The sequence below is a fragment of the Helicoverpa armigera genome, chromosome 15 (genome assembly GCF_030705265.1).
Source record: "Helicoverpa armigera isolate CAAS_96S chromosome 15, ASM3070526v1, whole genome shotgun sequence".
Classification (NCBI taxonomy): Eukaryota; Metazoa; Arthropoda; class Insecta; order Lepidoptera; family Noctuidae; genus Helicoverpa; species Helicoverpa armigera.
In genome coordinates, this window is record NC_087134.1 from 4,537,801 (window position 1) to 4,556,596 (window position 18,796).

General features: G+C 34.9%; 1 protein-coding gene across 1 annotated transcript in view; it reads left to right on the forward strand.

The window, feature by feature from the left end:
* The window catches only part of LOC110376378 (G-protein coupled receptor dmsr-1), a 98,126-nt gene extending 81,074 nt beyond the window's left edge, over window positions 1-17,052 (forward strand). Inside the window, exons 7-8 of the mRNA XM_064038338.1 lie at window positions 14,219-14,412; window positions 16,786-17,052. Of these exons, the coding sequence (XP_063894408.1) occupies window positions 14,219-14,412; window positions 16,786-16,976 (385 nt within the window). The 3' untranslated portion in view covers window positions 16,977-17,052. The remainder of the gene's footprint in view (window positions 1-14,218; window positions 14,413-16,785) is intronic.
* The last annotated feature ends 1,744 nt before the right edge of the window (window positions 17,053-18,796 follow it).

Below are 18,796 nucleotides of genomic sequence, written 5' to 3' on the forward strand. Positions count from 1 at the left end.
GGAACCTTTCGTGCGCGAGTCCGACTAGCACTTGGCCGGTTTTTATTTAATATTATTTATCTTTTTATTTTTTACTGCTGCCTCAGACAATTACTTAAAATTACTTGAAGATATAATTAATTCTATAAACCTTTTCAGGTGGCCGGATACCTGATCGGTGTAAAATGCGCACTACCAAACTGCGTAGAAGCCCGATTAAACTATCGGAGCGAAAGTCATTAGTCAAACTGTACTAAACCACTAATGTAAATACTTCAACTGATACAAATAGGCATTGAAACAATTGATAATGAATTCTTGATGTGTATGATAGGTACTATCTGTTGTCCCGCGGTTTTACCCGCGTCCAGTTAAAACTACGGCCTGTACCGGGATAAAATATAGCCTATGTTACTCACAGATAATGTAGCTTTCTAATGGTGAAGAATTTTCAAAATCGGTCCAGTAGTTTTTGACTTATGACATAATTTTATCCATTACAAACTAACAAACAAAAATACATACTTTTCCTCTTATATAATATTAGTGTATTGTATTGTATATATGTATATGAAGGTCTTCAAACAAGTTACATATTTCGCTAACAATGGTAAGGGCTGCATTATCGAGGCTCGTGGGAACATTTATTGCCAATCTGTACTCGGCAAGCGTTTACTGACTGTTTATTAAAAAACAGTTCTGCTTAAAATTGTGTTTTCGGGTCATTAGATGGTCTTTACGTTGAAACAATGAAGTTTTATATTTTTTTGTGTCAATAACAATAAATGTTTTATCTGCCTTGCCTTTTCCTGACTATGTATGGTCAGCATTCAGTCTATCCAAATGCTGAGTACCAGTTTATGTGAATGAACAATTTATATGCTTACTAAACATTTTCAGCCTTACTTATAAAATAATAAGTTATACTTAAGAGATGTTTAAGAAAAAATCTTACTTATAAACGTGGCTGAAATAAATCATTTTCTTAGCAATGTCTTAAATGAGCTGTCAAATTAAGTAGCCTCACACCCTTGTTTAACCCGCTAATTATCAAAATGGCTGGATTCTTACCAGCTGATTTTTCATTTCCGGTTTATTGACAGCTCAACTTTTTAATTTTATATTTTACGGATGCCATTGTTGCCATTACACAACGTTTTGATGACAAATATTTTTTTAAGCTACCAACATTCCGGTAGTGTTGAGAAATTAGTATGTTTTTATGTCATTATCTGTTTATTACTTAAGACATGCTTAAGCAACGTTTATAGGTCAAAGTAATTTAATCACTACTTAAGGCTTTAAGTAGTAATTACTTAAAACAATGCTTAGAAGATGATTTGTTGATTTTTATAAGTAATAGTGTTTGTAATTAATTTGTCGGGCTACGTATTGCTATGAGTCAGCTACAGTTGTAACCAATCAACGTAGTTGGTGCTACATAGTAACATTTGTAGTACTATGGTAGGTATGAAAAAAAACGCCAAAAATCATCTCTATAAATTAGTTTCAAAATTCCAAATATTTATAAAATATAGGTAATCGTTAAGGTGCTGAAGTATCTGATAAATCCTTCAAAATGTTCCTTGTGAAAACACAAAGAATTAGCGAACAAAGGGTTTTGTTAATAAAATACCTCCTGTAGATATTTTATGGTCGTATATAAAGGTTGTAAAGTAGGTAAATAGTAAATTACACATACAAAATGTTTACCTAGTATAAAAAGTTTTTTATAACTTACTCAACGATATAGCGACACGTGCCGAATCCTACTATCCTACTAATATTATAAACGCGAAAGTTTGTATGTATGGATGTATCCATGGATGTATGGATGTATGGATGTTTGTTACTCTTTCACGCAAAAACTACTGAATGGATTTTAATGAAACTTTACAATAATATAGCTTATACATCGGAATAACACATAGGCTACAATTTGTAAACATATTGTTCGAAATACTAAACCTGCGCAGACGAAGTCGCGGGCACCAGCTAGTAAATTATAAAAGAAAAATTACCTTGCCGAACTATAATATTTACTGAAAGGATATTAACTTTCCGTTTTTAGCATGACTTTATGAAGCTTTTTACTGAAGGCTTGGATGGGTAAAAAATGTATACAAAATTAATTTACACGTTACAACTCTTCGAAGCCATGTCTCACCATGAGTCGTTGCGTAGATATAATTCCCAGAATTTCACACAATCACGTTCTTTAAATTGCGTAGAAAAATAATTATGGTGTTCATTGAATTTTAATCGTTCACAGATTCTTCCTGCGAAATATCAATATTGATAAATTCTACGTCATCACAATACGGCCTCATAATCATAATTTTAATTGCAAAGATTCTTGGAAAAGTTACCGTACCTACCTATGTTATTTTTCTAGAAGTAAAAAACATTACTTACATCTTGGAACCTACTTCCTAAAACTTACTAGATTTGTTTAAGATTCTTTGGAGATATTCGAGTTACTTTCATATTTATATACTAGCAGTTTTCCCGCAGTTTCACTCGCATCCCGCGGGAACTACTGCCGCTACCGGGATAAAATATAGTCTTTTTGGGAAAAGAGTACCTATCGCTTTCCAACAGCGAAAGAATTTTTCAAATCGATTCAGTAGTTTCGGAATTTTAAGAGTAAACAAACAAACAAAAAATGTTCCATCTTTATATCAATTTTAAATCAATAGAATTTCTCAGCTCAGTGGTACTACTGAGTGAGAGGAGTCGGAATGTTTGAATACGAAATTCGATTTGTTGAGAAAAAACTTCTCCACTGTCGTGGAGAGCTGTCTGCTAGTCTGTCATCAAAATACACTTAGAAGAAAATAAGTTTGTTTTTCTATTTCTCTAGTCATTTCAGCAGTTAGGTATCTTCTGAGTATTTTGTCTGAGTCCTTAAGTATTTTTAACTAACTCTACCTATCAGTTTGGTAGGTAGTATGTTCTTCGACATTTAAAAATATTTGGTGTTATGACAATTTGTGTATGTCATCATCAAGAGCCTGGCCGTCTCTCAAATAAATTGGAGTCGGCTTCCAGTCTATCCAGATGCAGCTAAGTCCTTGTGTTTTACGTGGAACAACTGCCTATCTATCTTCACAAGCCAGTAGTTTTAGGCAATCCGATACCCTTTGATAAGATTTTTTGATACATATTTTAACAAACATTATTCGATTTTTTCCCCTTCGTTGTCTGGGTTCCATTTTCCTTGTCAGTGGTTTCAGATGTACTCGTGTTACGTTTACGACTTACTTACTCGACGGATCTCAGAGTTACGTAAAGGTGGTGACACAGTTTTTGCATTTCAGTTCATATTTATACTGCAGAGCTATGCAGAGTAAGAAGTACCTTTTTTGCCTAATTGACACTATATTTGTGACATTATAAAAACATAATATAAAACCTGAGCCAATTTTACTAAAGCATTTATAGAAAACTAATATTTTTGCGTTGAGGGTTTCACATTATTTCCAAAAAAAAATTGTATCTATGTACGAAGATTAAAATGTGATAAAAATAAGTTTAAAAAATCCTTTAATTTTAATTTCACGTTAAAACTGCATAAATAATGGAAGCCGACTTTCAAAATATTATCGGTGAATAATCCCACCATAATATTATTTTCTCTGAATACGCCATACACATTAATCACACAAACAAGTGATTTTGTGGTCGTAATTTTATCAATTCCATTTTCGTTTGGAGATTATTTTTGTGGTGCAAACAGCTTCCTCGAATTTCTGTTGTACATGAAATACATTTTAAGTTGCTTGCTTTCTGTGAAGGTTGAGACGATTTACCTCTTATACACCCACAGACTAATGAAATTATTGCCATGGTATTAATACAAAAATGATTTCTAAGAAGCTGTTACAAATTCTTAAAGATAATTTTAAGAATCATCAAGATTTGCGTACCTGTTTTATACGAATTCAAAGTTCAATCAAATCATTTACATTTTCTTAGCAATATAAACATTAGCTGTTACTTATTCTTGCTACATTTTTTTAGATTTCTTTCAAATGGTTACGACCACAGGATTAGCAAGAAGATTAGCTTTCACTAGTGACGTATTTTCTTTCCCTATTTACAAAAGGGCACGCTGACCTCACTAAACCACGACGTCTTTGTTACAAAAACAAAGTACGGTTCTAACTATCTATCTATCTACTTACTCCTCAAGACTTACTATCGTAATTACAAGTTACACTACTACGGCACTACGTCTTAGTTTAACTGGTCAGCACTAATGCAAATGGCTCCAATCAGCCTCAGTCATCAGCAGGATATCTTGGCAGGGAATTGCTTGGTGAACTAGTGGGGTCACGCAACGCCCACGTATCTAAACATCTATCGTGACGGCCTTAATTAAACGCTCCTTGGAGCGCATTCAATGTCTCCCTAAGTGGACCTTCGGTTCGCCCTTGGAACAACAATGGATCCTGTGATCTTCAGTATCCAATAATCTTAAGTTGTTGACACCTTTGAAGCTAAAGAAATTGACAGACGATGTTGTCGATGAAATTGCGTCGTGCAATATTCGTCTTCAGTTGAAATATGACGCATTTTTTACATCAAAAGGAGAAAGTGCTCTTTAAGCTCAATTTTTCTGTTACACTCAATTGCAATTCGTTATCTTTTGACGCGTTTTCATTTATCTTTGTTCTAATTTAACACTCTAGTTGCTAAAGTGTTTTCATTTAATAATAAAAGGAGATTTACAAACTTTGTACTGATTGACGCTTACTTGGACTTTGTGACAAAGTTCGTGTCTTTAGCTTAATTTTAGACTAAACTTGAGAGAGTGGAGACTGAAAAATGATTGTAGGTATCTACAGATTTTTGTAGAATTCTACCAACTGATTACCTATTGCCCGCTTTCTATTAACAATAAATTTACTGTATGAAGCCCGTGTGCAAAACGAATCGTTTTAGCAGATGTACCTATTTTGTGACAATAGATTTTTTGATGTTTGTAGGGAAAATTTGTAATCTTTTAGTTAAGCAGTTTATATCACGTACTTAATTATTTTAATGTAAAACAGTAATTATAATTAGTCTTTATACGAGCACAAAGCCAAAACAAAACCAAAAATATATTTTAATTCAGCCACTGTCGTAATATTTTGAATTTAATATTAATGTGGGCTCTCTTTGTATAATATTTTTGTGTAATTATAATCATGTAAAGTTAATTTATTATGTTACGGTTGTAAAATTAAAAATATAATTACACTCAGGTCACAAAATGTAATAAATCAACATTTTTTTATAGCGATCTAGAGGCGGCTTAATCTGTTTATTTGATGAAGATGTATTTTTATATTCCGTCTTTTCTTGATTGACTTTGAAATTGTTTTTTATTGTGCCAATAACATCATTTTTCTTTCTATGCATGCTTTTTAGTCTCAGTAAAATAATGAACTTGCATAACTACGGTAGGCTTTATTCATTAATCTTCCAAGGGAAATAGTTTGGTAAATACTTAGTATTTGTAATCCGATCGGAGCGTGTGCGCTTAACTAGGATAAATGGAAATATGTTATTATTTTCTTAAGCCAGCTAAAACCTGGACAAAGATACATTCGTCTTAGGCCGGCTCATAACATTGTCCACTAATTACCGAGGGCTAAGCATAAGTGTAGGTACACATACTACAAACTTTTAGTTGGCCGATAGTTGGTTTAGGCTCATGATTCAGTATGAAGATGAATGGAAATATAGAAGTAACAACGATCAGGTATCTGACCGGTAAAAACTTTGACAGAATTCTACAATTCATTATTATACCTACGGATAAAAATACTCTAAAACAATTGAAACGTAGACAATGGAATAATTTCGTAAATCGAGCAAATGAAATGGAACTTTACCGAATAAAGTTAAACAGTATTTACATTAATTCGATTTTATCAATTATAGCCATCCCACACGTGTTAATTTAACCAACGTAATTATTGTAGCTGATTATAGTGAAGCTTATTTTGTATGACATTAGAAAAACAGTTGTTGGCAAAATATTTAATTGCCCACAGGTTTAAATTAAGCGTTGTTTTAGTGGTTTTTGAAATTAACATTTTAGCCTAATTATTATCTAGCCTAATTAGTGTTATTTACATAGATATTTACAATACATATTTACAATAAAAATCAAAAACTATCCTAGTAAAACAAACAACTAAAAAGCGTCAAAAAATTCGTCCCCATCGCTGTCAACCGGGAGCGTGCCCAAGAGGCTGGCAGCATTACCTCGTTGGATCGCCATGCTGATTCTTTGTCCGAGGTAATAGCCAGCCTTCTGGTCACGAGAAGCGTCAACCAGCCGCCTAGAGAGATCTTTAAATAGAATGTGGGCATTCGGACCCCACGACCCGAGGGTTTCAACCCCAAACGGTTCGAAAATATAGTTTCCGACAAGGCCACTATATTTCCGCCGCTTGAGGTTCTCCGCAGCCGCAGCGGCAGCAGCAGCACAGCACGCAGAACTTGGAAGGTGTGATGGCGCAAGAGTATCGACACAGGTTGCGTCCCATACTAAAGGCCTACCCATCTTCCAAGGGAATAACGACATGCCGTCTGGTCTCTTACCGTCGTCGCGTGCCAAGCCGTTTGGTTCTAATACATCTGGTACCCTGACGGCAACAAGAGCTCGACGTATAATGTCATTGATGTTTGCATGCCGGGCAATACGGCCCGCACTACGGCTGCACGACAGGCCGTGGTGTCCGAGGCTGGTGACAGCCTCACCACAGTGGCAGCGATGAGGGGAGCAGCACGGTGCTCCTATACGTATTAGTGTTAATGTCAATTAAATATAAAACGTGTGCAACTATTTGTCATGACGATCCAACATGGTTTTCAGGTTTTTCTTTTTTGTTTCATGGGTTTCAGGAATCCTGGACACGACCATCGAGATATCAGGTTCAGAACCGACACATACCTACTATTCGAAAACAAAAACAGCTTTATGTAAAAAAAAACCATTGTCTGTAAAGTCGTTTTACTGACGATAGTTGAACGTGACAACGTGAGTAGCTGCCGATTGTGCCTCTTTGTCGCTCGCTGCGGGCTCTCGCTTGCACTTCAAGCCTTAAACGGAACGCCTCAGAGCGAGGTAACGCCTCAGAGCGAGGTAACGCCGCATGAGTCACGTTTTTTCGTGCGTGCAGCCGGCTCCATCGATTTATAAGACGTTGTCACGTCAAAAACTACATGTCAACAACCCCCTAACACCTCTTACAGCGCTTTCACATTTTCCGCCAAAATTTTAAAGATACTAGTGAAAATACGTTTATACTCAATTTTGCTACGCGCGACAAAAATCCACCAGTGTCAAGGCACTGTTAACCATTGCATATAATAGGACTGAATTTTCGGGAGACAATAGTAGTAACACCTGCAATTTAAACACTACAAGAGATAGAATAGTTTCTTTTGTCTTTTCTCACTGAATTAGTTCGTTATTGTCCAAATTAACTATTCTGGACTCAGTACCTACAATATTGAAGGCATTGTTAATAAATGCATTAATATTCATGAAACTTAAGACCTATTGTGCAGAGTATTAGTTAATGGGTGGTTGCTTAAATATTAGAATTAAAATTATTAGAAACAAATGCTGCATCAAAAATAAGGAGGTTACAGTCATTATCCTCCGAGCCTTTTTCCCAACTATGTTGGGGTCGGCTTCCAGTCTAACCGGATGTAGCTGAGTACCAGTGCTTTACAAGAAGCGACTGCGAGTGGTTACAGTCATGGAAAATAATTGATTTAAAAAAAACTATCAAGTATGTCAACGTTAACATCAGTAGTTTTAATTTTCCTTTTATGGCACATATATTATATAACATACTAATATGTATTATTCTCAAACCTCCTGTTTAACAGTAAAACGTAACGTTAAAGGTAATATTCTGAACAGGTACAGTCAACTTCAGGTCAGTGGTAACAGTTTTATAGGAAACTCGTACTTATTACTATTGAGTTAAGGTGCATGACAGTTACCACTGATGTGCGGTCTACCGTACGTTAAGGACGTTATGACGTTCCTGACTAAGCTATTTTTAGTACATACTCTATATTTAGTATCTTGACGCTATACCGAATTTAACGCCAATGTCTCAGACCAATGGATTTCGCACTAACACCTAAAATTGATGACCAATAATTCAATAAAGCCTGGAGAAATGGAGAGCTATATATCTACAAAGCGAAGGAAATTAGAGACGGATAATTTATTTAGATTACCGAGAGAATTCAAAGCGTCTATTTTCGTAATCATAGGCCTTGAGGCTAATATAATATGTGACGTGAATTGCGATGTAAGAAAATGATCGATTTTGATGAGATACATTAGAATTAGGGCAGAATTTTCTGGAAGTTTCCATCAAAGGGAGTTTTGGGAAATAACAAAAAAGTAAATATTGACATCATTCAATACACTGTTTAAAAAAAAGGAGTAATTAGAATGATTTTGTTACAGTACCTACATGTCGACTCTTTGTGAATTACATAATCGATTTACTTATAACATCTTATTTTAACTAACTTTAGCTAGAGGTTTCAACCGCTTTCTGAAGGAACTTTTTTAAGACCTGGATAAAAGTAACTGCCAAGTTTCATCAAAATTCGTCCACCCATTTACGCGTGAAGAAATAACAAACACACACTCAGAACTTACCTTTTATAATAATAGTATGATTAGTGACTTGATGCATACTTACTACGCTCAAAATGTCAATAGAAACAAATTACTAGTGAAACATATGTATTTACCTACAGACACAATTAGTACAGGCAAAGGAGTTAAGCTGTTAAGCCAAATATCTTATTGCAAATGACAGATGGATTATACAAATCCGTTGTTCGCAAATCCCAAGCGTTGTGTGACATTCACTAAATTGGTAACATGAATCTGTATATAACAATGTACTTATGTAGATGGATGGAGAGGAAGAGGAACACCTAAGAAAATATGGATGGATTGCCTGAAAAATTACATAAATAGGAAGGGAGAGTGGCGGTATGACGAGTGACAGGGAAAAATGGAAGAGGATGACATATTGCGCTGACCCCAAATAAAATTGGGAACAGGGCAGGAGAAAGAAGAAGATATAACCATTTACTTATAGGTACTTACATTATGCCTGTTGTGTAGAATTGTATCATCATAATATTACAAAGGCGAATGTTTCTGGGTATTGATCTGGGGAGATATCTGAGTGTGTATGCTTGTTACTTCTTCACGGGAAAACTGCTTTACGCAACTTCGCAGTATATGAGAATAATGCACTGGTACCGTACCAGTACCGTGTACGGGGAAGCTAGTTTCGAAGTAAATAAAGGATAAAAGGTAAAATACTTATTTACCTGGTCCAGAGGAAAAATACACCTTAATCCCAATGATAATGACAAACCTGATCAGTAACGTCACTGAAAGCTTGATAACAACAAACAAATTCCATTACGTGGACTATATTAGGCCCTTCTAAGTGAAATGAACTTTATCACGTAGCTAATAAAGTTCAAATTGCAACTCAGTAGGCGTTTTCCTTATACACGTGCAATTTATCGATGGCCAAGACAGGACAACAATTTGCGTTAGTGTGCGTCCTGGTTGAAACTCAGAGAAAGCTTCAATAGTAGCTGGTCAATCTGAAAGGCATTTAGGCCTCGGCCTCAAAGGACAATGGGCACAAATATATGGGACCTGGTATACCCCACCAATAGGAATGTCATATATATCATTGGATAGGCCTTTTTATGTAGAACAATATTTAGTATGACAGCTTTGCTGAAATGTTTGTCCGTTCTGAGATATAGATCAAAAACTGTGCAAAAGTTAGAACTAAGTAATCTATTGATACCTCAAGTTATTAAAGGAAAATCTAAGTACTAATAACTTTAAGTCTTGTAAGTACTACTGTGCCCGTTAGGATCCATAATTGTTACTATTATGTAGCATTTCAACCTTTTATTGTACCAACTGGATGTTGGGCGTAGTGAGAAACCGCACCAATAGGAAAGTCATACATATCATTGGATAGGTCTTTTTAACTGGAACAACATTTACTATGACAGCTTTGTTCTATTGTTTGTCCGTTCTGAGATATAGATAACAAACAATCTTAAAACTGATGCTAATCAATACTGTAATCTGATTTTCTTTCATACAAGACTTACACTTAGTAGTTCTTAGATTTTCCTTTAAAAACTTGAGTTATCAATAGATTACTTAGTTCTAACTTTTGCACAGTTTTTGATCTATATCTCAGAACGGACAAACATTTCAGCAAAGCTGTCATAGTAAATATTGTTCTACATAAAAAGGCCTATCCAATGATATATATGACATTGCTATTGGTGGGGTATACCAATCTGCCCATTGTCCTTTTGCGGGCAGCGGGGCGGCAGCGGAGGCGGCGCGGGAGCGGCAGGATCTTACGCGTATAATCAAATGGACCGGCCCTCGAATACAGCGGCGCGGGAGCGGGCAACGAGGGGTGAGCTCCAGTCAAACGGTGACCGCCCGCGCCGCCGCCGCTGCCGCCCCGCTGCCCGCAAAATTCGAGGCAGAGGCCTTATAGTTATGCCAAAAATCAACACTTGATAACAAACATATATTATTGTGTAACTTGGTTCATAACATCTCACTCTCGCTACATATTCCAATATCAAGCAGAAATGTCTTTATCATGCAATATTCACAAGTAATAAATCTCAAAGGAATCTTGCAGATTTGATCCTTCTTTGAACCGTGAAATAACCTTCTTGTAACTACCTACGTAAAGTCTGAACTATCGTGTCAGGCTATAACTAGGTACAGTAAACTGCACATTAGTGGTAACTGTCATGCACCATAACTCAATAGTAGTAAGTACGATTTTCCTTTAAAACTATTACCACTCACCTGAAGTTGACTGTACAACTCGTTAGCACTTGAATATTTCTGACATCATCACAGTCGAAGGCTTTAATTAAAGATGCAGATATGAAGGGAATTAACCTACATAGTTATATATAAATAGCGCGATATTGTCTACCCCTTTATAATAAACAGTGACCCACTTTATTTGCATCCTGTTCATTAAGTTTATTACAATGCGTAGAACACTGCAAAGTTTCATGTTTCAAGGCTTTCTCCGCGTCGCTACTCTTTTGTTTTATTCTATGGAATATTGAAATATCTTCATTCAATAAACTCCACCGATATTTATAGAATAATTTAAAAAAAGAACTTCATTCGAAAGTAGGTCATTAATACCAAAACCCACCTCATCATCCTCCTAAACTTTTCCTAGGCTCGTCTGGTTAGACTGGTGGCTTACTGGCTTCTAACTACCCGTAACGACTGTGAAGGATGTTCAATGACAGCCGGGACCTACAGTTTAACGTGCCATCCGAAACACAGTCATTGTGCCTAGAAGGTATATACGAACTGTAGAAAAGTTGCCTTGATACTTGCCCGGCCTGGAATCAAACCTACGCACTCATACTAAAGAGGTTGGTTCTTTACCCAAAAGGCCACATTTTTTTTTCTTTTTGTGGTATACAGGTCAGTCTGAAAAAGTTACGTAGAAATTGTTACGAAACTTCTCCTATTTTTACACTATACGAGTGATTACATAAAAGTTAGTAAATAAACTTGAGACGGCTCACCTCTGACGCAGTTTTCCACAATGGCAGAAATGTTCACGCGTCACAAAACGCCTCGGTGTCCATTTATAGCAATCTTTTGCAAGTCTTAAATAGGTCGGTTGACACTTCCAGTAGCTTAGGAATAAATATCACCCTTTGAGGAAATGTTCTTCAGGATTTTAGATACACGTGGATAAATATTGAAAAGAAAGATTGCTTTTTTATATGCAGCAGACCAGACTATGCAGCTTTTAAAATAATTATTGGCAGAAAACAATTTGTCTGCCTGCAACTGTTTTTTCAAATGTCAAAGTAATAAATGTTGTAAATAAAGTGAAGTAAGATTGCATCTTTTGGCCTTACAAAGTTGCTTGCCTTGCTATTTTTTTATTTATAGACGAGGATACGAGTGAGATACTAAAACTTCTACTTCAATTGATTGAAGAATTACGTCTTCTAAAAACAAAACACAGTATAGAATATGATTACATATAAAAACGATTACTGGGTACTTTTTAGAAGTGTGGACCAACGATATTAAAATCGTTATTCTTTTATTTTTGGTAAACAACCATTGAAAACTTCTTGAATGCAGTTAAGCTTCATGGATGGAGGATAACGCGAAACTTTTCCAAGAACAAGCAAGTTTTTACAATGGACCATTTGAACTTTCCCCGTTTTGATAATCGACCGTTTCAATTTTGCAACTGAGGTCCAAGTTCACTAACAACTTAAACGACCGTTTTTCTTCTACCAATTGCTTAATTTGAAAATTGAACTTATTACAGTAAACTGTTGGTTTAAGAAAAACGAATGTTTATGCTGTCGGTGTGCTTGGGACTACGTTGAGCAAATAGGAACATTTTGAAAACAATTAAGCAATGTGTAGGATGTAATAAACTTGGAATTAAAAAAGACAGAATATGCAATATTTCAGTCTAATTAGACCTTATAAGTTTAAGGTCACACGTGGTGTAGTTTTTGATTGCTAATAAAAAACTATTCTAATAATAAGATGCTCTCATGTGTCACCCGCATTTTCTGCGTATCCCGAAAAATAAAAACGCTAAGTATGTCCAAATCTTTTTTAAGTAATTGGCTGTACATATGATGTAAAAATGCAAAAGTATCCGAAAGAAAGTTAGTTTCGCACGTTTAAGATTATTTAAGTGGAAGGATTTAGATATGTAAAAAGATATAGGCAATATAAGATATAGTAAAAAGTACAAAAATACGGTTGACATTGAAAAAAATAATTAAATCAAAAAGATTAATATATGCACAAAATTCGATAAGGGGATCCAAAAAGATGCATGGTAATAAATTATCCCAGTAATTTACATGTAGAGTTGAACAACTGCATAAAATTCAAAATAATAAAAAACACCTTAAAATATACAATGCATTTTTTTACCTTTACATGATCCTGATTGCAAAAGATTAGATTTTTAATTTTTACTTTTTGTTAATAAAAAATGAACCAGTTTTTTACTTCGGAAACACTTGCTTGGATTCTAATAATATGCGTTGTTGCTTATCAAACATCATACCCCATTCAGCAAAATTTGGGAGATATTATCTACTGGTTCTGAAGGAGATATTTATTTTTCGGAAACATGTATTGATCCTGGTAGTTTGGTTCCTATACCAGAGACAATCAATTGTGATGAGTACCTAAACTTTTGAAAACTATAGTAATTAGTGTCTCTTTTAATTTAAGGTTTACCTTACGCCTAGAATCAGCCTACAATGCATTTTTCAATGTTTATATATTTCAAAGCGTAAATCTGCTATCTTCTATTAGACCTTAATTTGTGTTGTCTATTGATTCTATGTATTTCTTGCACTATTTTTATGAATGCAGTATATATTCTTATTACAACGAGATTCCACAAAAACAAGAGAAACACTAACTGCTTAATTAGAAATAAAATGATTACAAGTTATTACAATGACTTGACAAACGTTGTCTTACCTTTTTTTTATCATCGTGAAATCAAATTTTGAACAATCATTTTTTTTGTCCGAGGACGTCATATGACGAGAAGATAATTGAAGGATAAATTAGCTGTAAGTATATAAAGACTTCACTCTTGTTTTGTGATATTATTCTGACAAGACATTTCGGTAAGTAGTTTACCACAAAATATTAATTTAATATTTTAATCCTAAATATTCTTCTTTTTGGACAAAAGTCGTAAACGTGTTCTTGGCCGTTCGGTTGCTGTGCTCAGTGTCTATGCGGGAAAGTTTTGAAACTACTTTTCTACTAATATCGTGTTATAAGAGTTACTAACTTCTCTTTAAGCCTATGCGTTTCAATGATGCAGCATAATTTCATTTTTTTTTAATTTTCTTATTATTGAACATCTTTGGCCCATTTCAAACTTCTAACTGAGGACATTATTCTGAGGACGTAGTGGATTAAGGCGGTTTTCACCATTTAGGCCACGTATTTGTGTAAAGTTCTCTTTGGTGAAAATAGCTGACAAATTACAACTCAAAAAGCCTGTTTTCTTAACCAATCCTCGTTTGATAGGAACAAAAAGGCTCAAATCTGTGTCTTCATTTGTTTATTTCTTGTCCACAGCTCCAAAATGAAACTCCTGATTGTTTTGGCGTTGGTAGCTGTGGTAGCCGCCCGACCTGACGATGAGTTCTACGATAAGAAGTATGATGACTTCAATGTGGACGAGATCATTGAAAACGTGCGTCTTTTGAAGGCGTACGCGCATTGCATCATAGGCGACGGCAAATGCACGCCTGAAGGAAATGATTTTAAGAGTGAGTAGAATTTTTGTTACCTACTGATAATTGAATCATATAAGTATGGGGCATAAAATTATAACTTTCAGTATCAAAGAAATTGTCACTTAAAACATGAGACAAACGAAATTGTTGTAGGTAACCAATTCATTCATTTACATTACTGTCTACTAAGTACAAATTTTGTGCTCTGAAAATTGCAAACTTCCTCTTATATGTGCCTCCATTTGCAAAGATAGCTCCCAATTTAGACAAGACTGAAACTTAGCGCATTTGTATCAATTAGAAGCGCGAACCATTTTTGAAATCGTTGCAGGATTTAAGTGCGCGATCCTAAGTGTTAGTTATTACTTTCGAAGAAGAACGGCCAAGAATTTTTAATCATGACTTAATTCCAGTAAAATTATTTCGATCTTTTTCCCTTCATTATCGAGATTTAAGATGAAAGCGGACCGTAAAGTCATGTAAAACATTTTATGAAAGGTATTTTTAATCAGTAATTTGTAGCGTTAATTAAATGCACTCTAATTTAATGGATTCTGGATTTTCTCTAAATAAATTACAGCTACAGAGAAATGAAATCGCTAACTTCTCGTTCATATAAAGGCTACTTTCGTGTTTTCTTTAAGATTTATTTGGCAATCTTTTGCGCTAAGAGCTTGCTTCGACTATAATACGGGTTGTTTATTAATGATCCTTTTATCCTGAAGTTAAGACACGAAACACATTGCAGAATAGTTCGCAAACTTATTTAGAAGTAAAATGGAGTTGAGGCTTCAAACCTGAGTAACTAATTAGGAACACACCTGTATATTAGGGTACCTAATTATAACTTGTTTTGTAAACTTTTTTAATGTACACTATTAAGTAGAGAAAGTACTAACTTAATATGCTTGAACATATAAAACATTATGCTTAAGAAACTTGGTCAAGAGTCTGACCAAAGATAGGTATTATAAATGTTTGTCGTAATTACCTGTTTGCGGAAGTAATATTAAAAATTGCTGGTGTGTTCTCAGCTTAAGTAGTCGAATGAAGACTGAACAAGAAAGTTAGGAAGTACTTTTGTATGTACTGTTCGGCAAAACTTTTCATACTCATGTTGTATATGCTTGTTCAGCGCTTTCAGTTTTATGGCCTTTTCCTTACATATTTTTTGTCAGCTTTTTCCGCAGACATGATTTCTTTCAAACTCCATCAAGTAGAACTAGATAAATGGAAGGAATTGACGGCAAGCTTGACACGATAGCTATTTATAACTTTCTATTGACGTTATAAAAATACTTGGAAGTCTCGATTTTTGTTATGTGGGAAAATTGTATTAAGTGAAGTGGACAACACAGATAGGTATTTTTACTGCTCTCAAATATTGTGATAGAAGCGACAGTGAGTCCACATTGTGAAACAAAACTAGTCAATACACATTCATGACTAACCCGTAACCCCAAATGGTTTAGTACAGGTACTCGTATGTGATGCCAAAGTCAATTTTCTTGTCACACTAATCTAGCCGCGTCTAGTTATTCGGAAACCTTTCTAAATCTCTAAACAAATGACACTTGGAGTACACATACACCTAGTAGGTATTTATTTTAAACCAGGGATTTACTTTCATACACCCACACCTGAAAGTCCAGCGTTAAAATCCTGAGGGAAACTAAGCATACACGTCCAGAAAGAATTATAATTTTCTCTTCATTTTTTAACAATAAAACATTACTAGTAAAGTTTTAAAAAGCGAGATAAACATACGTAATTATGTATACGTTGATATATGTTTGATTTTACCTGGGGGAATGTCGCTCTCGAGTTTATCCATGACTTGTTCACGACATGAATATTTATACAGATTTGTTAATTAACGAAAACCCTAAGGAAATTATGATACGGCTCACAGAATTTATAAAACAGCCACCATTATCACAACATAACAACCACTTACATAAAAACTAGAACATTGTATAATAGCTGAATTTTGTACTAAAAATAATTGTATCAATAAAATAAAATAAGCTTCAAACTTTAGTGTCAAAAGCAAACCTTAAAAGCTAAATTATGAAAAGTTAATCTCAAGCGTAATTATTTTTGTAGGTACTTAATTATTTTTAGAGTAACAAGTTGATATAGTAAGTCAAAGGGACTGTAAATTACGAGTAAATGTTAGACAACTAGTCTAAAAACGAAAATTATAATTAGGTACCTCCTACGTCATAATAGTTATATTAAAACATTAGCATCCCACGGTTTCTCACATGTTCCTAGAAAACTTCACCTAGATAAAAATAGTCTTTAAGTACCTTTCTCGGTAAATGAACTGCCAAACACTAAAAGTCAACCTTAATGCGGTTCAATAGAGTACATTTTCAATAATCAACGTTGATGTCTTTACAGGATGGGTTCCCGAAGCCACGAAGTCATCTTGCGGCAAATGTACGGAGAAACAAAAGGTTCTTGTAGCGAAGACTATCAAAGCCATTAAAGAAAAATGTCCTGAAGAATATACGACTCTTATCAAGCAATTAGACCCTGAGAACAAGTATGCTGATGATTTGAAGAACTATCTCGCCAAATACGGCCATTAAACGTAGCACCAAATACTTGAATTAACCTATTTTAATATTTAACGTAAAGGTGGGAATTATACGTTTTAAACTTTTATTCCTTATTTTATTTATCGCCTTAAGTTACCGCTGCACGTGTCGCTGTCGATCTATTATAAGATTAAGCAATGCTTGTCGTGATCGGGTCGTAAATAGGTCACCATGTAAACATGACTAAACTCTGAGAACCAGTCTTACAAAGGAGTATCTAGGGTAGTAGTATATTAGGGTTTCTCAAATGTGTTGAGGAGGTAAGATAAACAGTCGGTCCATGCAAAATATAAAACACTAGATGCTTGTCAACTGCTGACCCAAACATACTTTGGGGAAAAGGCTGGGTAGATTTTACTTTTACTCACTTTAATGAAAATATAGGTATCTAGAAGTCCGCATTAATGTCCGAGTACGCTAATCTCATTAATTAAGTGCGGTTACGTCGGCGTATTGTGCCAGACGGACTTTGTAGCCGTTATGACAATTACAGGCTTGACGCACGTTGACATACAGTAGGTACTTTTCCCATGATTATTTCCATGAATGATTCTAAAAATAGCAACATAAATAATCATTGATCAAGGACGGAATCTGTATCATTTGGCGACGTTCACGGTCATACCAATCGGACTACTCGTAAATATATCAAGATTACTCGCTATCAGTATGAATTTCACCAACCTCCGAATTATGAGTTATGGGAAATTCCATGTCAAGAATAAATGTTTTATTTATTGCTTATAAAAGCTGTAACTGTAGTTTATATGTAACATTAAGTGTGTCAATCTATTTGTATACTCTTGCAGAGATTGGTGAGTGGGATTGTAATACCCAATTCTACATTTATTGCACTCTATTACTTATAGATAAACTAGTTACCTATACACCGCGGTTCTATTTGTGTCCAAAAAGCACAACTTGCCGCACCCAGATAAAAAGAAAAAATTTATCTGTGTAAAAAGGGTACTGTGTATGATTATGTCATTTTTCAGGCTCTAGAAATCTAGGCGTTAGACAGGCAGGGTTTCATTCACATTTATAACATTAGTAGGGATAAAACATGATTGACATAAATCCTACAAAGGCAACCTACGATTGGCTACTTTGAGAGCTAAGACTATTGTGCGAGGACTTTGTCCCAATGCGACCTAACATATTATGTGGAGTCTAACCTTTTTATCAATATTCCTAATCCGTCTCTCAAAGTCGGTCCTTCAGTGCGTCAATATTATAACATTTCATAGGTATAGGTAATATATAAAAAACAGCGGTCTCTTACACAATTCTATTGCTCGCCAAATAAAACTGACTATCCGTTCAAAGCTGGCGAGTGGGACCGTTTTGCACGAACAGGCCTCAAGTTCCAAAAATATATAGTTTAATTTAAAGACGATGAGTTTTCAATCAAGGGAACCTAATGCACTGACATCAGAAATTGTGTGATGACACTTCCATGTGTCACTCGGGCCTTTTTTCTCAAGTGGTCCTTCGAGATTAATTTAAAATTAAACGCCTCTTTAAGCGGTTAGGTATGGCAAAGTTTAAGGTTGTATGCATAGACAGACATATTGTGGTTGTGATCGACTGTTTGCTTTAAGCGACGATGTTCAAATAGCTCAATAATGAGGCATTCGAAATACGGTGTGCTTTTGAAAGAATGATCCTTTAATTATTTTAATCTTCAGGGTGTTTATTCATATCTGTAACTTGGATAATATTTCCGATGCCGTTGGGACACTATTTTTACATTTTAAATGACTATATTTTTTAATCTAATATGAAATATTTGAGAATATAATTTAACGTAG